This window comes from Kogia breviceps, chromosome 6, assembly GCF_026419965.1.
Source record: "Kogia breviceps isolate mKogBre1 chromosome 6, mKogBre1 haplotype 1, whole genome shotgun sequence".
NCBI lineage: Eukaryota > Metazoa > Chordata > Mammalia > Artiodactyla > Physeteridae > Kogia > Kogia breviceps.
Window position 1 is genome coordinate 105764483 of NC_081315.1, and position 22040 is coordinate 105786522.

Genomic DNA, 22040 nt, shown 5'->3' on the forward strand with positions numbered 1-22040 from the left:
AAATAGATAAACAAGAAGAACCTACTGTATTGCACAGGGAACTATATTCAATATCTTGTGATAACCTATGATGGAAAAAAATCTGAAAAAAAAATATATGTATAACTGCTATACACAAGAAACTAACACAACATTGTAAATCAGCTATACTTCAGTTAATAAGAATAACTGTTGACACTTACTGAGCATTAAGAAGACTGAAAAATGTGTGAAGGACTTTGGTGAAAGCTGTTGTGCCAATCTCCCACCCAGCAGATTTCTCTGCAGACCAGTAACTAAAGGGTTAATGTCTGGCGGAGCAGGGGGCTTCCATCTCCTAGCTCCAACCTCCAGATTGCTGAGCCCGGACCACCTGATCTCAGTTAATCTCCAGCACTGTTCTCTACATTGCCCTTCTTATCCACATTTCTTTGATGAGAAAAGTAAGCTTTTGAGAAGGTGTGAGACGTGTCTAACATACACAACTAGAAAGTCGCAGAACTGGGGTTTGAGCATAACAGTTTTCAAGCAGCCAGTCCATGTCTGCAAACTGACAGCCGAATTTGATCCACTGCTTTGTTTGGGGTTTAACAGGTGATCTGAATTAGTTGCTATTATTTAAACGTTGAGAAGTAAATTGAGGGTGGCTGAGAAACTGGTACCAGAACATGGAAGCTCTGGTTTTCAGGTCTTCACTCAGCCCATTGCATTCATTTGCATTTCCTGCCTGGCTCTGGAGGCATTGATTTATGATCATGCCGACCTCTGTAGTCAGCCCCTTACTTTGAGTATAATGCTGTAATCTATATTATTTCATCTCATCCTCATGCTTTTATGACTATTCTGCAGCCGAAGGAATTTGCCCAAGATCAGATGTCTAAGTGAGCTGAGATGCAATCTTAATTCTCCAGCCTCTTCTCCTACACGGTCTTCTTGAATTATGCACAGGCCCTCTACCCACGAAAAGCAAGGTCTGGTTAGGATGTTCCTAATGCAATGGACTCTGGAGATTGCTCTGATAAAAGCAAGGATCCAGCGGTGCAGAGCAGGGGTGGGGTGAGGCAACAATGTCTCTATGGAAAATTGTTCTTTAAGTGTGAAGTTCAAGTGAGCCCTTCACGTTCTGCCATTTCTACTTTGGAGCCGTAGTTTAAATTTGTGTTCTAGGGTATTGGGAATAATTCTCTAAGAGGCAAGCACATTTTTTCCCCCAAGCAGCTTGCTTCTCATCACCATCTCCTTGCTTCCTAAGGTCAACATCCTGGTAGTGGGGGCCCCCTTTTTTAGTAGGTGTTCTCTGCTGGAAGAGTTCCTGGAATTCGCTTATTGTCAGGATGACATTTCCACATCAAAGGCCACAGGAATTAGGCCATTCCATGGGAGCCCATTGGACAGAACACAAACAGCCTAAAGATGCCCGCCTCATCCAAACAGCACACAGCACAGCCAAAATGGCATGCAGAACCTCCCGACAGCCATGGCCTTGAGTGTCATGGAATTCTTCTGAGAAAAGTCTCCCAGCTGGTCTCCCCACTTCCAGTCCCTCTTCCAAACCATGGCCAGCTTAATCCTAAAATTCTGTTTCCTTTTTGTCTCCCTCACTCAAAAGCCTTTGATGTATTCCCAGTTCCTTGAAAATAAAGTCAAAATTACCTCTCCTGTATTCTGTGTCCTTCACGGTTTGAACATTCTCCAACCCTTATCTAGCTTTCATCTCACTACTTTCCTTCTGGAACATTCTTCTCTGATCAAACAGGGATACTTGGACTTCACCAAGGACTCCATCTGCAAATCTTTTTTTTTTTTTTTTTTTCTATCCTCCACTGGGTGTGTGGGTCTGTATCCTTTCAAGACCCAGTCCAACCTTCTCTCTTTTGATGTTTAAGAATTCTGATTCTCATTTTCCCTAGTTGGAAAGTGCATTGTGATGAGAATTAAGTTCACTTAACTAGCCGACCACTAAAACTGCTGTGGAGGAGGAGGAGATGGTGGTGCTTCTTCATGGAGATCCATGAATATTGGGATGTCCCTTGACTGAAGCTTTAGATTCACACAAAACATCGGCTTCCAGTTTCCAAGTGTTGAAATGAATACAAGGCTTATCAACTCAGTATATAATATAATCTTTTTTGTTACTTTCTAAGAATCATTCATTCACTGATTCAAACACAATTTGGATAAATGGTAGTCTCAATCTGTGCTTCAACTCATATCCATACACTCGCCACATTTTCTCCTTCTTTTTCTTTCTTGGTAAATGGGGTTACCATTCTGAAGGGGTAAGTGGGGGGACTGAATGAGATAATGTTTATCCATTATTGTGTCTGGCATGTGCCTTACACATGCCAGACACAAAACTGGCACTGAGCAAATGCCCCAGCTTTCTTTCTGATGAATTTTGTAATTAATCCGGGACATCACAGACAGGAATCTTGTCCAAATTAACACATGTTCCCTGGACTGATTTTGGTCTGAGATACAAGCTCTACCTGAAGTGTTTGTATTTCATAGGTTTATTGCATGGCTTCTCTTGAATTTTTATTAGACTAATTTTTGAAGAAAATCTGAAAATAAGAACCAAAAGAAAATGTTCAGCCGATCCTTCCTTTTATGGGCATGTTGGAAATTTTTCTGTTCAAACTAAACAGTCTCTGTTATGTTCTTACCCAACTTGATTCTCAAAGAGTCTAAAACTTGTCCTGGAATGAACTTGCTGACCAGCTTCTTTTAAAATATAATATTAAAATATGTTTTAAAAAGGAAACACAAAATATCTCTGGCTCTTTCATGTGGACATTGCATCAGCAATTTCCAGGTCTTTTGATTGGAAGGAAAAATAATATTTTGCTCACTCCCCCATCTGAGTATAAGGGATAACTGATAATAATATCTACAGGTGGCAGTCCAAATAGAAATCATCTCTTTGACACAGATGATGCAGCTATTTGGAACTCATACTTTTTTATTAAATTTCATTCTCCTCTAAGCTAATATCCCAGAAATCAAACAGGCCTCTGGACCCTATATACCTGGACGTACTAGGAGGAAAATATTGCTTGCAAATGGATACTGATCAGTTTTCAAGGGTAACCAAGGGACGTGGAGATTCAGTTTGAGCAAGAGAAGATGGTCAAATGAGCTGGCACAATTTGGATGATGTGGCAGGCAGAAGTCAGCAAGGATGATAAGTCCAGGGAAGGAGGAAGGCATGGGCAGATTGCAGAGAGGAACGATGTTGAGAATGACCATTGCTGTCCAAACCCTGCTGCACTTGCACATGGAGTGTTTTCAGGTTAGTGTCTGCTGTGTCCTCAATTCTGGCTGTCCCTCTGCTATCTTCCTGGGCATCTGTGTCAATGATGAGAGACCTCATGCCCACCTCTCTCTGAAATGCTTTGTACCTTGCTCAAGCCCTTCTGCAGCCTCTGATACATTTTCACTTTTTCATTCATTTCATCCAGAGGTCCTGGAGCCAGGACACCACCTTCCACGGCATAGTTTTTGTCATTTTGCAGATTTTGAAGGAAGCACGCAACTCTCCAAGGATTGAATTTGTGCTTTATCTGGAGGCACAGGGGCAGGGTAAAAAGACTGTGGGCTATGGGGTCATAGAGACTCAAGCTCAAATCTTGGTTTTGTCACTTATTAACTATGAACAAACCATGGGGCCTCCCTGAATCTCATTTCCTCATCTGAAAAGTTTTCTCATCTGTAAAATGGGAGGCAGCCACTTTACAGGATTTTGTGAGGATTAAGAGTGGCCATCAAGAGACATATTTGACACACAGCAGAAAATGGAACAAATGACAGTTAAAATGAAAGGAGTGGTGAGATATAAAGCAGAGGGCATAATTGGTCAAGAGCCTGTGATGTATCTGAAATCATCAAGATGAAATCTATTTGATCAGTGCAAATATTTTTTCACTATTTCCCCAAATTGAATTTGGAAGTGTACAAGATGTGGTAGACTCAGCTTTGGTTCAAATATGTTTAGGTCTCCCATATTCTAGAAATAACTTGTTTTGCTTTTGCTAACTCCTCACGCTGTCTTCCTCACCCTTCCCTTCTGGGTTACACCATATTTGTTGAAGGATTAAGCTACGCCTGCTGTAGACTCTTCCTAGCCACTCACTCCTTCCTTTCAAGCCTGATTTCTATTCCCACAACTCTCCTGAAAAGTCTCTCTAGAGTTTAGAAAATTATCGATGTGCTCACACCAGTGTGTACACATCCAGCCTCGTCAAGTCTACAGCTTTCCACACCATTGGCTAGTAACTTTCTCTAAAACAGCAGTTCTCAACCTTGGCTGTATATTAGAATCACCTGGGGGGCTTTAAAATTTATTTATGCCTGGATCCCAGCATCAGGGATTCTGATGTAATGGTCTGGGGTGCAAACTGAGCTTTAGGTTTTTTCAAAGCTCCCTTGTTGATGATTAAGGTGCAGCTAGGGTTGAGAACCACAGCTAAGACTCTCTCTTTCATTTATATAATATTGCAAAGCTCTGTTTCACATCTTCCGAATTTATTTTGGGGTCTTCCTCAAATCCTGTTCTTACAGTGTGTTTTTCTGTAATAAAGGATGCAAGTGTTGCAGTTAAGGCAATTTATAGTTAGAGTTTTTGCTATGGTGTTGCTAAAGGAAATCTGCCACTTGTGGCTAATCAGAAAGCTTACCAAATGCAGGTTCAAGGTATGGCTGGATATGATGGGGAAAGAATGAGGAAAGGAAGGAAGGAAGGAAAGAAAATCTTATGCTTTATGATCCAAACAATAACCCTGTGTAGCTAATACATTCTCTGCTATTGCATTTCAACAGAAGTACCAGGAATATTAATCTTAGCTATGACTGATTGAGCACCATGGTATATCCTCATAGAAACCTCAATGAGATGCATACTATTATCCTCATTTTTTACATCAAAGAAATGGAGATGAGCAGAGTTAGTTCCCTAAGGACACAACGCTAGAAAAATGACAAAACTGTGATTTTTAACTCTGGTCAAATCCTCTCTGGATTAGAATCCTAAGTAATTTATGTCAAATCTTGGAGAATTGCTTCCAAAGTCCTACTTGAGGGAGATATTCAAATACCTGAAATCATACTCACATCTCCCATTAGTTTTCCCATCTCCAGGGTAGGACCTTGCAATCCTTGTTTGTGTGCTTTGCTTTTAATACTTCTCATCCTCTGGTCACACAAGCTACCTCTACTTGACAATGGCCCTATTGGCATGTGGTGTCCAGAGTCTAGTATAACAGTGATAGCCTTAGGCATATTTTGGGATAATGGCTGAGTCAGTAACAATACAGAAAATCTGTGATGATGGTTACGTTTCTATGTTCAAGAGAAAGTGTTGAAAATAAAGGACTAGGTTTTCACGGAGAGGGAGTAGTCTGAGATGGAGATACAGGTTTCTCTGCAGGCTTCAGAGGGAAGGTGACAGTGATAGAAAAGAAGAAAGAGTACAATGTAAGGGAAGATGAGGAAACTGAGTATCTGTAGGGGAAGGTAGAAAAAGATTCAGAGAAACATTTCCTTCCTCCTTCCTTCTCCCCTCCCTTCCTCCCTTCCTTCTTTCCTTTATCTGATATTTTTCTCCCATGAACTTCACAGCTGTTGCTTGAACCCACATTCAGTAAACTTTTTTTTTAATACATAACTACTCTCCATATTTGATAAAAATCTCAAACCATTATTTTTGCTTCCCACAAATATAATACATACAAATTTTTTTCTGAAATACTAAGGTCAGCAAATTAAGTATCTTGAGACTAATATAACCACATATAACTGCTGTTCTACTGACTTCCAGGAATAAAACAAAAACAAAAAATTTCTTATCAAGATGCTCTGGATTCCCTTTTATTAGTGTTAGGGATTTGGAATTATAATCATCTGCCAGTAATAATTTATACATTCTAGTTGATTGTCTACAAATAAAATATCGTTGGCTCTGCTTTGTGAGTTCTGGATTTGACATGACACTGACGATACTGCGGATTTCCTTTAGCAACTTCCTAGCAATGCCTTCAACTACAAATTGCCTTCATTATAAGATTTGCATTCTTTACTACACAAAACAATATTCTAAATAGGATTTGAGTAAGCTTTTAACACAATACAGCACTGGATAGCCAGTGAGACATTAATTAACTGTTGAAAAGAAAGCTGAGATATGGAGAAAACAGTTGCTCCAAGATATGGAGGAAACAGTCGCCCAGGTCAGGGCAAGAGGAAAGAAATTCATTTCTTCTCCTCCAGTACTTTACCCCAGCACACCAGAGAATACATGGGTCACTTTAAGTCTGAAAGGACTCTGAGTTTGGCTGCCAGGAAGTGAAATTTCACACTCAATCACAGTAACCAAATTGGGTCTTGTGGTTCACATATTTTGTTTCCATTTTGCCTCAGGGCTTTGACTTTTTAATTTCCACTTAAACTGCTTCATTTTGCACATTTCTTTTAACTTGCCTCAAAGCCTGTGTAAAAGGGGCATTTTGACACTTATGAGGTTTGTACTATGTACCAGGCACTGCTTGAGGCACTCCAGTTATGGGGGTGTACATCCTACAGGGTATGAAGTGTAAAGATGAACAAACAAAAAACAGAATTTAGACTTCAGGGGTTGTTGTGGAGAAGAGGACAAGAGGAAAATGATGAGAGGGGAGAGGACTCTGGAGAAGGTGATGGTTGGGATGAAAGAGAAAGGTTGAGAAAGTAGAGGAAGAGAGAAATAGGAGGAGAATGCATGAAGAGGAGCTTACAGAAAGTGAGAAAAGAGAAGCTGTGTAGAATAATGAACTGAAGGACACAAAGAATAGGGTAGAAAGAGAGAAATGGCTGAATGGCGTGGGCTGGGTGGGAAGAAGTCTAAGGGTAAGGGTGGAAAAGAGAAAAAGGCAGGAGAGGCTGATTATCTGTAGAAGAGGTTGGGTGAGAAGGAGTTAATTGTGTCCCCACCTCCCAAATGCAGAGGTCAAAGCCCCAATCCTCATTGTGACTATATTTGGAGGTAGGACCTTTAAGGAGGTAATTAAGGTTAAATGAGGTCATGAGGGTGGGGCCCTGATCCTAAAGAACATGTGTCCTTATAAGAAGATGAAGAGATTGTGTTCCTGTCCTGCTAGAAAGAGACACAAACACACCCATTAGAAGAGAGGCTGTCTAAAATCATAATAAGGTCACAGACACCACAAAACACAACACCGGACGCTGTCCTGCCCACCAGAAAGACAACATCCAGCCTCATCCACCAGAGCACAGGCACCGGTCCCCTCTACCAGGAAGCCTAAACAACCAACTGAACCAACCATACCCACTGGGGGCAGACACAAACAACAATGGGAACTAAAACCTGCAGCCTGGGAAAAGGAGACCCCAAACACAGTAAGTTAAGCAAAATGAAAAGACAGAGAAACACACAGCAGATGAAGGAGCAAAGTGAAAACCCACCAAACCAAACAAATGAAGAGGAAATAGGCAGTCTACCTGAAAAAGAATTCAGAGTAAAGATAGTAAAGATGATCCAAAATCTTGGAAATAAAAAGGAGAAAATACAGGAAACGTTTAATAAGGACCTAGAAGAACTAAAGAGCAAACAAACAACGATGAAAACACAATAAATGAAATAAAAAATTCTCTAGAAGGAACCAATAGCAGAACAACTGAGGGAGAAAAACGGATAAGTGACCTGGAAAATAAAATAGTGGAACCAATAGCAGAACAATTGAGGGAGAAAAACGGATAAGTGACCTGGAAAATAAAACAGTGGAAATAATTACTGCAGAGTAGAATAAAGAAAAAGGAATGAAAAGAATGGAGGACAGTCTCAGAGACTTCTGGGACAACATTAAATGCACCAACATTTGAATTATAGGGATCCCAGAAGAAGAAGAGAAAAAGAAAGGGACTGAGAAAATATTTGAAGAGATTATAGTTGTAAACTTCCCTAATATGGGAAAAGAAATAGTTAATCAAGTCCAGGAAACGCAGAGAGTCCCATACAGGCTAAATCCAAGGAGAAACATGCCAAGACACATATTAATCAAACCACCAAAATTACATACAAAGAAAAAATATTAAAAGCAGCAAGGGAAATAGGAACATACATATCGATAATTACCTTAAATGTAAATGGATTAAATGCTCCCACCAAAAGACACAGACTGGCTGAATTGATACAAAAACAAGACCCATATATATGCTGTCTACAAGAGACCCACTTCAGACCTAGGGACACATACAGACTGAAAATAGGGGGATGGAAAAAGATATTCCATGCAAATGGAAATCAGAAGAAAGCTGGAGTCGCAATTCTCATATCAGACAAAATAGACTTTAAAATAAAAACTATTATAAGAGACAAAGAAGGACACTACATAATGATCAAGGGATCGATCCATGAAGAAGATATAACAATTGTAACTATTTATGCACCCAACATAGGAGCACCTCAATACATAAGGCAAATACTAACAGCCATAAAAGGGGAAATCGATAGTAACACAATCATAGTAGGGGACTTTAATGCCCCACTTTCACCAATGGACAGATCATCCAAAATGAAAATAAATAAGGAAACACAAGCTTTAAATGATACATTACACAAGATGGACTTAATTGATATTTATAGGACATTCCATCCAAAAACAACAGAATACACATTTTTCTCAAGTGCTCATGGAACATTCTCTAGGATTGATCATATCTTGGGTCACAAATCTAGCCTTGGCAAATTTAATAAAATTGAAATAGTATCAAGTATCTTTTCCGACCACAACGCTATGAGACTAGATATCAATTACAGGAAAAGATCTGTAAAAAATACAAACACATGGAGGCTAAACAATACACTACTTAATAATGAAGTGATCACTGAAGAAATCAAAGAGGAAATAAAAAAATACTTAGAAACAAATGACAATGGAGACACTACGACCCAAAACCTATGGGATACAGCAAAAGCAGTTCTAAGAGGGAAGTTTATAGCAACACAATCATACCTTAAGAAATAGGAAACAACTCGAATAAACAACCTAACTTTGCATTTAAAGCAATTAGAGAAAGAAGAACAAAAAACCCCCAAATTTGGCAGAAGGAAAGAAATCATAAAGATCAGATCAGAGATAAATGAAAAAGAAATGAAGGAAACAATAGCAAAGATCAATAAAAGTAAAAGTTGGTTCTTTGAGAAGATAAAAAAAATTGATAAACCATTAGCCAGACTCATCAAGAATAAAAGGGAGAAGACTCAAATCAATAGAATTAGAAATGAAAAAGGAGATGTAACAACTGACACTGCAGAAATACAAAAGATTATTAGAGATTACTACAAGCAACTGTATGCCAATAAAATGGACAACCTGGAAGAAATGGACAAATTCTTAGAAATGCACAACCTGCCGAGACTGAACCAGGAAGAAACAGAAAATATGAACAGACCAATTACAAGCACTGAAATTGAAACTGTGATTAAAAATCTTCCAACAAACAAAAGCCCAGGACCAGATGGCTTCACAGGTGAATTCTATCAAACATTTAGAGAAGAGCTAACACCTATCCTTCTCAAACTCTTCCAAAACATAGCAGAGGGAGGAACACTCCCAAACTCATTCTATGAGGCCACCATCACCCTGATACCAAAACCAGACAAAGACGTCACAAAGAAAGAAAACTACAGGCCAATATCACTGATGAACATAGATGCAAAAATCCTCAACAAAATACTAGCAAACGGAATCCAACAGCACATTAAAAGGATCATACACCATGATCAAGTGGGGTTTATTCCAGGAATGCAAGGATTCTTCAATATATGCAAATCAATCAACGTGATACACCATATCAACAAACTGAAGGAGAAAAACCATATGACCATCTCAATAGATGCAGAGAAAGCTTTTGACAAAATTCAACACCCATTTATGATAAAAACCCTGCAGAAAGTAGGCATACAGGGAACTTTCCTCAACATAATAAAGGCCATATATGACAAACCCACAGCCAGCATTGTTCTCAATGGTGAAAAACTGAAACCATTTCCACTAAGATCAGGAACAAGACAAGGTTGCCCACTCTCACCACTCTTATTCAACCTAGTTTTGGAAGTTCTAGCCACAGCAATCAGAGAAAAAAAAAGAAATAAAAGGAATCCAAATAGGAAAAGAAGAAGTAAAGCTGTCACTGTTTGCAGATGACATGATACTATAAATAGAGAATCCTAAGGATGCTACCAGAAAACTACTAGAGCTAATCAATGAATTTGGTAAAGTAGCAGGATACAAAATTAATGCACAGAAATCTCTGGCATTCTATACACTAATGATGAAAAATCTGAGAGTGAAATTAAGAAAACACTCCCATTTACCATTGCAACAAAAAGAATAAAATATCTAGGAATAAACCTATCTAAGGAGACAAAAGACTTGTATGCAGAAAACTATAAGACACTGATGAAAGAAATTAAAGATGATACAAATAGGTGGAGAAATATACCATGTGTACACCATATGTATAGATATTGCTGGTTCAGTTTGTTATATAGCAGCAACTAACATACCATTGTAAAGCAATTATACTCCAATCAAGATTAGAAAAAATAAAATAAAATAAAAAAATAAGAAGAGGAAGAGACACCACACCAGATCTCTCTCTCTCTCTTTCTCTCTCTCTTTCTCTCTCCCTCTCTCTCTCTTTCTCTGACATGTGAAGACATAGAGAGAAGCTAGCCATCTGCAAGCCAGAAAGAAAGTTTTGGCTGGAAACCAACTCTGCTGGCACCTTAATCTTGGAATTCCATCCTCCAGAACCACAAGGAAATAAATTTCTGTTGTTTAAGCCCCCAGCCTGGGGTATTATCCTTTTATGGCAGCCTTAGTGGACTAACACAAGGCATATGGACATTTAAAGTTAGCAGAAGAGGCCAGGAGACTCACTGTTCACCCCACCTTGCCCATCTCTGGGCACATGGGCAGTAAAGTACATTTTACTCTTCTTCCTGAAATTCAAGAGACAGAAGGACTCCGGCTCTGTTAGTAAGGGGATCATGTATTCACGTACACATGTGTCACTAAAAACTGATGGTGGGGCTTTGGGTCTCATTTGTAAAATAGGATTAAACATAGTTCCAGCCTTACAGCTGTGTTGGGAGGATTAAATGAGGGTTTATCTAGATGTATACCTCTGTGTAGGAAGTGCTCTCTGTTAGCCATTGTTATTAATAGTGTGTGTGTGTGTACAAAAAAAAGAAATTTTTTTGAAGGGTGAGGGCTCCTGAGGTTTCCCACATAGGAGGAAAATGGGAACAGTTTTTATGTCTCTAGATTATATTAGGTTGAACCATATGACATTGTCATTTCTATAGGTCAGAAACACAGCAAGTGTTTTTAAAATTGGAACGTGTCACATAAAAATCCAGATATGTGGATTTTCTTGAAAAATCTGAAGATCTGGCACCATAGGGTCATATTGTGCCTGGACAACCCCCACTGGAGCAGGTGGTGACTGCCCATTTTAGGTGGAGAGTGTGGTTTCAGGCCTCCTGGGTCTCTGCCACATGCTTATTCATTCATGCACAACAGCTTGGTCCTGTAGATTTAGGATTGTCGCCCCTGATGCAGCATATGGTGCAGAGCTACGCTAATGTATTGCTGACAACACCCAGAGAAATGGGTATATTTTCTTTCACAGGCAAAAGCATTAGGTCAGCAATGTAGATTTGTGTAAGCAAATGGAAAGCACAAATCATCCCAAACCAAACATCTTTGGCCTTGAATAATCAAAACAACCAGGGAGAGGCACTCTGGATTTCACTCATCATTTTGCTTTGACAACATGGTGGAAACACTTTCATTTTGGCTGAAATTCTTTCCCTTGATGAGTTTACATTCAAGTGCAAGTCCGTTCACTGAGTATCTAGTGTGTGTCCATTCCTCTTGCTTGTACTTTTGTTTCTAATACCCTACTAGATGTCAGTTTGTCCAGTGAGAAGAAATCCCCTAAGACAAGGAGGCTGAGGTGAAAAATTAGCTGGCCAGCCAAAACTATCAGGCTCCTAACATTAACTAGTATTTGTGTTTCACCTTCTGACTTGCAAATTTTTCTCACATAGTATCTTATTTAAGATACCAATGGGTCCAGTGGAGTAGGTACTTATTGTTCTCATTTTCAGTGATGAACAGAGGCTCAGAGCATTCAAATAACTTGCCCACAATCACACAACCAGGAACGGTTAGGACTGAAACTGCCACACAAGGAGATCACAATTCCAGATTCTTCATTTTTTTAGTTAACAAAGGAAGAAAAGCAGCACCACAACACGGATGAAAATAGGCTTTGCTGTAACTAAGTTAAAGAATAATCTGAGTGTCTTAGTTGTTGTTGTTGTTGTTTTTATGAGATTGGCTGACTAGCAAAGCTGATGCAAATTTAGCATTAAGGAAAATAGAGTATTTAAATCACAGACAGTAATAGCTCCCCTGTGCCCTAGGCTGTCTGACAGTATCCAGAGTAGTAGTTAGTGCAGCTCTGGAGAGTATCTGCTCCTCCCTAAGGCATCACTAATCAAACTCTACGTTCTTTCCTGCTAACCTTAGATTGGGTTCAGATTTTTTCTCAATATAGGGCTCTGCATAGCTGTTACCCATCCCAGGAAATTGATATGGAGCTAGCACTAGATGTGAAACTCATCTGGTATCTGGTGTTCAGGTATAGATGTCATTTCGAGAGAGGCATGAATATTTTTGGTGAACCACATAGTGTCGGGGGAAATTCCTCCTTGCAAGTCCAGGGATACCCTAGAGAGAGTTAGGAGGGGAGGTGGTGATGGTCTTTAAATATTTAAGAAGCCAGAGGAAAGAGGTGGACTTCTTGCTACTGCTAAAAACAGAACAAGGACCAGGGGAGAACCATTAAAAAAGAGCCGGATTCTGGCATAAGAAAGAACTTTCTGGTGACCAGTGGTATTTTAATGGAAGAGGCTGCTTTATTAAGTATGAGCTTTTTGCTATGGCTGGTGTTGAAGCTGAAGGTAGGGTCTGTAGTGTGGATATATTCTCAGTCTTTTTGGAGACCATTTTATCTCAGACTCAAGTACAAACAGGAGGACGACCAACAATTTCTGTAATATTATAAGGACACCACACGTAAATCATTTTCAAGAAATGAGAGTTTTTAAGTCTCTAAATTATATTGGAATTATATTAAATTGCCATTTTTTGTAGGTAATAGAATGGTTGAAGGTCAGCAGTTGTATATGACTCAACATAATTTATACAAAGGCAAGGGAATAGACAAAATTCTTTAGACCTATGTCATATGGAGAAAAGGGGTACATGAGAAACAGTGAAGACTTCACTGTGCATAGCTTTTGGGTTGTTCTGGACTGAATTGGGCTTCCCCAAAAGTCACATGTTGAAGTACCTCACCATGTGACTATTTGGAGATACCAAGTTTTAAAGGGGTGATGAAGTTTAAATGAGGCCCTGAGGATGGGCCTTAATCCAATCTGACTGGTATTCTTATAAGAAGAGGAAACTGGGACACACAGAGAGATACCAGGGATGCTCTGCACAGAGGAAAAACCACGTGAGGACACAGCAAGAAGGCAGCCATTTGTGAGTCAAGGAAAGAGGCCTCAGAAGGGATCAAACCTATGGCACCTTGGTCTTAAACTTCTAGCTTCAAGAACTGTGAGAAAATAAATTTCTGTTATTTAAACCACCTAGTCTGTGGTATTTGGTGTACATGGGTATATGGATATATGGAGGGGAGCAGTAGGGGTGCAGGGAATGAGGAAGGTGGGTAAGAGACAGATTTTCAAAGCCCCCTATGACCACGCCAAGGAATATGGTCTTTATTGTGAAAGAAAAGAGGGGATGCTAAGGATCTGAGGAACTGATATGAACACCTGTGATAAAATGCATTGGTAATTCAAAGAATCCCTAAACTGAGATTCTACTGATGTTAAATTAGATTTTAGAGTGGCTGGGGGTCAAAATTACTCCTAAGAAGTCTTTTCTGAAAAGATTAATGATGCAAGAAAGAAACTGAAACAGTCACTTACCAGTTTAAGAGAATAAGCTGCTTTGAGGTGGCAAGGCCACCAGCTAAAGTTTTAATGACAGCTCTCAAATATCATTAGTGTACATCTGGCAGGATGCATTTTAAAGCAATGACATCAGGTATGGTTTTCTGTTATTGGTAGTATGAGAATGCACTAAAAGTGTAAATATTTAATACTGGTTTGTAATTAGCTTTTGATTGATTAGGACTAACTTCTTCCCCTTGACTTGGAGGCAGAGACAGACAAATGCATGTTCGACTTTGAGCTTCCTCCTAGCTCTGTGGCCTTGGACAAATCACATTACCTTGCTCTAATCTTTCAAATAGGATTAAGTCTCCCTCTCTGCTGCCTTGCAGATGAGTGATGAGATGGGGTAAAAAGCCATTCCATGAGCTTATCAGTATGTCAAACAGAATCACACTATGTTCATGGTGGGAAAAATCTCTATTTAAAACAAATGTTATAGAAAACAGCCTAGTGGTTGCCAAGCGGGAGGAGGGTGGGAGGCATGGGTTGGAAGTTTGGGATTAGCAGATGCAACGTATTATATATCGGATGGATAAACAACACGGTCCTATTATATAACACAGGGAACTATACTCAATATCCTGTGGTAAACCATAATGGAAAAGAATATGAAAAAAAATGTATATATATATATATAGTATAACTGAATCGCTTTGTTCTGCAGCAGAAATTAACACAACATTGTATATCAACTTTACTTCAATTAAATACATTTTTAAAATGTTAATTAGAAATGTCTACTGAAGGATTAGTCAAGAACAGAGCTCTGTTAGAGAATAAGGAATCCTTTCCAGGAGTCCATGTGGCAGGGTGGAAAATGTATGGGTTTTAGAGGTGGGAACAACTTTAAATACCTACTCCATCCCTTAGTGCTCACAGGACATTGGATAAGTGACTCACCTCTCTCATCTGAAAAATGGGGACACGTAGTAAGTACATGTAAAGTACTGGCATATAGTAGGTTCTTAATAAAAAGCCTCTACTAAACTCTTGTGGCAAACTGAGCAACTTTGGAGAAGCCATTTCATCAGTTATTGGGACATGCATTCCACTGACCATTATTGAATACCTATTGGGTATGCAAGAAAATAACTTAAGGAAATATTTATTTGTGTGTGTTCTCCACTCCCAACTTATCCCAAGAATGTTGCCTGGCTTTTTGTGCTTCTTGTTTCAAGGTTGTATAGGCAGAGCAGAAAGCAGAAGTTTCTTGAAAATATTACTTTTTCCTTTCTTTTATGAAATTCCAAGCCTAAGAGTATATGGTGGGAAAGGGGTGAATGCAGGGCCTTTGATGAGAGATTTCCCCACACCTGGAGGGACGGGGGGTCAGGGATTGTGGATCTGTGAGAAGTGGAAACGCTCACTCTGTGTGACCAGACCTCGGAGGGGAGGGCTGCCTAGGATTGCTCATAGCCCAGGTTGCTGGCTGGACAGTGACTGACAGTTCCCAAGCAGGGCTGGTAAGCAGAATCCACAGACAGCAAAGGGACAGGCAATTTATAAGAGTGGGCATAGATGACATGAAGGAAGACCTCGCCGGTATCGGTATCTGTGGGAGTAGGAGCCTGATCATTTCTGAAAGTAAAGTTCCTGCTGCCACTAGCTCTTAGAATCAAATTTAAGTTGTATTAAATAAAATGGAAAAATATGAAATTTCTTGCAGACCTGTGTTTGTAGATTGATTCAGACCCACTATAATTGTAAGGCACTGGAAAATCTAAAGATGAATTCATTCCTACTCTCTGAAACTCACCCTATGTGGGAACTGGCGGAAGTCATATGAGCCCTGCATGAATAACTATCATTCAAAGCACCACCAGATCCTGATGTGGTATTGCACTGCAGGAAGAGTTTTCAGTCACAAGAGGTAGACAGCTGAATTTTGCAAAAGGCAGACAGCCAAGAGGATGGATAAAAATTTCCCCTGAAGGGATATATTAAAATACACTCTCCCCCAATCACTGCGTGCTGCTACCACTGTTATGTAATTGCCATAGCTGTAAACTCATAACAATTTTGCAGACCCTGAAGTTCTTTGGGAAATATGCCTGTATGATATGAAGTCTGGAAACTGGTGATGGAATAGGGAACTGTATGGTTAGTGATTTCCATAAAAGTGCTTGGAGTTTACCTCCATGGAGATTGAAAGCTGAGAAGGCTCTCAGAGGTCAACCAGCTCCTCTTGGACCTTCCATTCCCACCCCCTGTCATCTTGGTTAAATCTGGATTTAGTGAGGCCTCAAGGTTGTTGTTTTGAAAGACCACTATGACAGTCAAAGCTTTAGTGTAGCAGGTTTAGGAGACTGGGTCCAATGAGCATCTTCATCCCTTAGCTGCTGTGGCACCAACTACTGCCGTCTCCCACCTGGACAAACATTGCTTCCTAACTGGAGGTTTATTTAGTCTCTGCCCCTGCAGTACAGACTGATTAATCATCTTAAATTATTATTCTAATGAACCACCAGGGAGTTATGTTCTTGTTACTTTCTTGTTTAAAAAGTTTTAATGATTCCTCCATTAAAAATATCCAAACTTTGTGGTTTGGCATTCAAGGCTTTCTAGGATCTGATTCCAACCAGGTCTTTTTTTTTTTTTTTTAAACCAAGTCTTTTTCTTTCTTTTTCCAGAAAATAACATAACTTTTTATTCATTATACATTTCTATAACAATATAACACTATTTTCCAACATTTTCTAGCTTAATGCATTTTCCTACATTTTCTTTTTTAGAATTTTCTTATTTTATTTCTATTTTTAAATTAAGATACAATTGACATATAACGTTATATTAGCTTCAGGTGTACAACATGATTCAGTAATTGTATATATTGTGAAATAATCATCACAATAAGTCTAGTTAACATCTATCACCAAACGTACTTATAAATTTTTGTTCTTGTAGTGAAAACTTTTAAGATCCAACCAAGTCTTTTGAGCTCATTTCCCTCTTCTTTCTATGCGCACCCTCTGTTCTATCAGGGCAGCTTTCCCGCTACTCCCCACATTGGTCTTTTTCATACTTTTGTTAATATTCTTTTCACTGCCTGAAATTCCCCTCCCATTAACCTTTATCCATTCTTCAAGGCCAAGTGACACATTATCTCCTCTGAAGGGTCTTTCCTTGGTAAGGGATAAAGAGCATCACATGGACTTGAGTTTGAGACCACACTCTGCCCCTTACTTCCTGGAAGACTTCTGGCAGGTTACTGCTTTTCTCTAGGGCTCAGTTTGTTCACCTGTGAAATGGGCAAGTCAACACCCACCTTGTAACCCTATAAAGTACACATGGGTTATCATATTGTAAAGTACTTAGCACAGTTCCTTACACTTGGTATATGTCAAAGAATGTTACTCTGATTATTCCAGGGACCCAAGGTCTCCTTTTCTCTGAATTCCCACTCACTTTGAACCCCTCTTATAGCCTTCCTTGTAAACCTAATTTTGCATTTTAGACATAAGAGCACACATTTTTTTTTTCTCCACTCAATTGATGACTCCCTGAAGATGGCATCATGTTTTATCCTAGCTTTTGCCCTTGCTTTGCCCTCTATACACAGGTCCTCAAACCATAGACAGAGGTTGGCCTTTTGGGTGTGAAAGCCAAGATGGACAAGAATTTGCTTTGCTGTTACTTTTCTCTTCCTTCTAAAAATTGACAATAGTTTTAAGAAAAAAGTCAATTTCCTTTGACAGGAGAATTCCAGTTTGGGGGCTTTTGTTTCATAGAAATATGGAAGACAATTTGTGAAGTGACTGGTGGAGACTGATAAATTTCAGTTAAATCTCGGGAAATGTCATTGGCTTGAAGGCCATATAGCCTCAACTCATTGGGCCAACCCAATCATTTTCCAGCATGCATGCTGAGTTGCCTGGCTTGTGTGATACTCTTTGGGGAAAAGAAGTGGTTTCATATTCTAACAAGCTGGAAAACATTAGAGTCTAACGACCCACTCATGGAGAGACAGAGGACATGTTAAGGAACTAAAACATGTGAGAATTCCTGCAGTAAAGAAACCAGCATCTAATAGCTAGTAAGAATAACTAAAATTCTTGGAGCTCTTATATGCCAGACATGTTGATAGTAGGCCCTTTTCATGAATTCTCTAATTAAATCCTCAAAATGCCCCCATAAGAATGTATATAATGATCCTCACTTAACAGATGAAGAAACTGATGATTGAATGGGTCCAAGTTCACATGGCAGTTAAGGGGTGGAGCAGGGATCTGAAGTCAGATGTTTGTGACCCGAGAGCCTGAGTTCTGGTCCTTTGTGGTGTATAGTTTTTCACTTTCCCGAATTTGCCTGTCCAGGAAATACTTTTGGTTATCCTCTTATTAATAACCCATGAAACTGGTATTCCTTGAAATGCACCAGGGGAAATAGTGCCTCAACACCCACAGGGAAGCAGCCATGACCTTTACATCTCTGTGCCTTTGTCCCCTGGCTTCTGCCTGGATGCTCTTGACCCTTTTGTCTCTCCTATGATATTTTACTCCTCCTCCAAGGTCTAGTTCAAATGCAACTAGAAGCTCTCTTTGATTTCAGCAGGCTGATTTGCAAAGCCCTTCTTTGTGTTTGCCATGAACTTTCCAGGCTGTTACCATTTGGTCTCTCTGTCAAGGGTCAAGTTCAAAGAGCCTTGATAAAGGTTCTGGCACTGAGTAGACACACAATTAAGGTTTATTGAATTGCAATGGTGTCTTTTTCCCAGGTGCCCTAGGGGTTGATTCCGGAGTCTGGGGCTTCTCAGGTCCTGATCTACAGACTTGGGGTGTGAGGCTGTAGCTGGCAACCTGGGCTAAATCTGGTTCAAACTCTTTACAGGTTCAGACAGCGTGGCTCCTGCGCTCCCTGGCGGCTCATTAGTTAATACTCTCCTCCCTTGTCCCTCGCAGATGTTGCCTCTCTCTCAGGCTCTCTGAGGTGAGGAGGCACGATTAGGTCACAATGGGCTGATCATCAGTGTCCTTTTTGGGATAACCCTGACCTGTCCTTTCCAGGGCTCTGTCCAGGTTTCATCACAAAGCCCCCCAGTGGCTGCGCCTCAGATGAGTCAGCTGGCTTGGGGCTTCATTAGAAACTCTAATTGTCTTTTTTTTTTTTTTTTAACATCTTTATTGCAGTATAATTGCTTTACAATGGTGTGTTAGTTTCTGCTTTATAACAAAGTGAATCCATTATACATACACATATGTCCCCAAATCTCTTCCCTCTTGCATCTCCCTCCCTCCTTTTTTGTTTTTATCCTCTTTGGGGCCTCCTCGGGCCCAGAGGCGGGGCCTGGAGTGTCTGGCTTCCAGAAATGCTGCCAGCTGCCATGGGAACCCAAGATGGGAAGTGCGCACTCCATCCCTGGCAGTCACCTCACGCCACACTGCGCATTTCGTGGCCGCACCCATCCCCAGGGCGCACTCAGGCGCCACGCAACCCCTGGCCATCCCAGCTCTCCAGCTGCCTGCGATGAGGTCACGGGGTGGGGTCCTGGAGACCCCCCTCCAAATAGGGTGGGGGCTTCCCCAACTGGCCTGGGAATGGCCAAGAGGATGAGGAGGAGATGTTAATCATCTTGTCTGTCCAACCCACTGTTCCCTTTCTTGAGGTTGCATGGCTGGCTTGGAACAGGAGGGAGAGAGGGAGAGAGGGAGAGCAGAGAGGGTCTGGGAAGGAGCACGACAGTGAAGCAGCAGGAGGGGCCCCTCACTTCCTCCATTCACAAATGCGGATGGAGAAAGGAAGTAACGCTTTCTCCCTGCGACCTTGCCATGAGTTGATGTAGCTGCCTTCTCGGGTTTTCTACAATCACATCCTTCTCTCTGATCTGAATTTCTCTCCTTTCCCTGAGATCACAGAAGGCAGGGGAAGTCACTGTAATCCACTTTATGTCATCAGAATTTGACACACAAGGAAAAACAGTCCAGAAACAGATCAACAGCTGGTACAGCAAAGCAGGTAGAGCCCTCTGCATCCCAAGAGCCACGTCTTCGGGGCAGCATCTCACTTTCTCACCCAGGCCTAACTGGCTTGTTGCTAGAGTTTCTGCAGCAGCGGGTTTCACAGAATGAGGTCGCTTAGATGTCCCAAACCACTCAAGCTCCAGCAAACCTACAGGGCTTTCTGAGTACATGTGTGTGAGTGAAGAATGAATGTGAGCTCTGCTAAAATCGCACCCTGCTGGGGGGATTCACTTCACAGATCTCTATGGATATCTATTTTTTTGCACCTGGAATTCTGCTTTGGAAAGATGGCAACACTGATAACAGAGACTTTCTCAAGGAAATAATGACACAGCAGACATTTACTTGCCCCTCCACCTAAAACCACAGGATGCTTCTCCTATGAGCCATAGAAAAACCAGGACTGTCTTAGGCTCTGCTCCCTACCTGTTTCTGAGGCACAATCAAGGAGACACAGCCACCCTATTCAGTTGAGAGCATTGCCAGTAAATGAAAACTTCACAGATTTTGAGCTGAACTTTTTCACTCTGCCCAGGACACAATATCTATAATGGTCCTCTCATGTCACTCCAAAGGAAAAGTCAAATGGTTTATTTAACTTTTAAAAAACATAGGCTGCAAAACAGAAGTCAGAGTAAGCACACTTCAGAGGCCTTCTGGAAGGATGTTAAAATCTTCCATGGGGAAGATTTCTGAGTTAATAGAAAGATCATAGCTCTAGAAGTTGAGCTGCATATAATGGGATAAGAAAACATAGGTAATCTGACCTTTGCAATAAATGAGCCCATCACCACACTGGCTAAAGCTAAGCGCATCAGATTGGAGATTTTGAAGATCTTCACATACTTCCTGAGAGAAATGGCATTTTTCATACAGTCAAAAATAGTTCACAGCTGTTCCTGCGACAAGCGGAATAGAAAGTAGGAGAAAACACTACAGCTGTGGTTTTCCGACCTCTGACTTATCATTTGTTGACATACTTTCTACAAGTTCCCCATTTCTCTACAAGTAGCTGTCTTAAGTCTTTCCAGTAAATATTGTTGACAAAGGCCAAATAGAAGGGAAAAAAAAGAGAAAAACTGCAGTAAAAATAGAAGCTTACCTTTTCTAGGCATTGCTGACATCAAATCTTCCCCCAAATCATGAGGCTTTGTTGCTTCGGTTGTCCCATGAGTTTAGAAACCATTAAAAAAGTTTACAGCAGAAATATGTGTTTATCATTCAAAGCAGCTTCAAAACAACACACAAAAAAACTTGATGAAAAATAAAGTGCCCGTCTGCTCGTGAGAATGCTTTTGAAGCTTGGAGTTCATGCTGCTGTGCAAAGTTTTGCAACTGTCTTTCTCAGTTTAAAAAACCTCCCTCTCCTCCCAGGCACTTGCCAACTTCTATAATTTAAAGCAGCTGTGATCCTTCCCATAATACTCACATTTCAAAGAGCTTAATATATACTCTTGTTAGGAATCAGTGGGAGTGGGTGACGTCCTTCTGCAAACCTCAGGCTGAGGCAAATGAAAAGCAAGGGTTTCAGATATCTAAACAGTTCTGTTTCTCTCTTTTATGCATTGCTCTTCTCACCGTGTTCCTTCAAGCGGCTTTTGTCTTTTAAAGTGATGCCTTAGGGCTTCCCTGCTGGCGCAGTGGTTGAGTCCGGCCTGCCGATGAAGGGGGCGCGGGTTCGTGCCCCGGTCTGGGAAGATCCCACGTGCCGCGGAGCGGCTGGGCCCGTGAGCCATGGCCGCTGAGCCTGCGCGTCCAGAGCCTGTGCTCCGAAACGGGAGAGACCACAACAGTGAGAGGCCCGCATAACACAGAAAAAACAAAAACAAAAACAAAATAAAGTGATGCCTTAAGACCGAGTGGAATCACTTCACTGGAAGCAAAAAGCACATAGGAAAGTTTCGGTCCCTACTTATGGAACAAAAATGATAGTGAAATTGTGTTTAAACATCACTTTTGCTGACACAATTATGTCCATACAATTCCTCCCTAATGTATCTGTTTGAAAATTT

The 22040-nt window shown here is 40.6% G+C and overlaps 1 protein-coding gene across 3 annotated transcripts in view; it reads right to left on the reverse strand.

Annotated features, from left to right (window-relative positions):
• The window catches only part of C1QTNF7 (C1q and TNF related 7), a 137464-nt gene extending 115642 nt beyond the window's left edge, over positions 1–21822 (reverse strand). Inside the window, exon 1 of one of the 3 annotated variants that reach the window (XM_059067246.2) lies at positions 21131–21822. In XM_059067246.2, the coding sequence (XP_058923229.1) occupies positions 21131–21152 (22 nt within the window). In that variant the 5' untranslated portion in view covers positions 21153–21822. The remainder of the gene's footprint in view (positions 1–21130) is intronic. The other 2 variants (XM_067036374.1, XM_067036373.1) reach the window with 2 other exon arrangements.
• Positions 21823–22040: the final 218 nt, after the last annotated feature.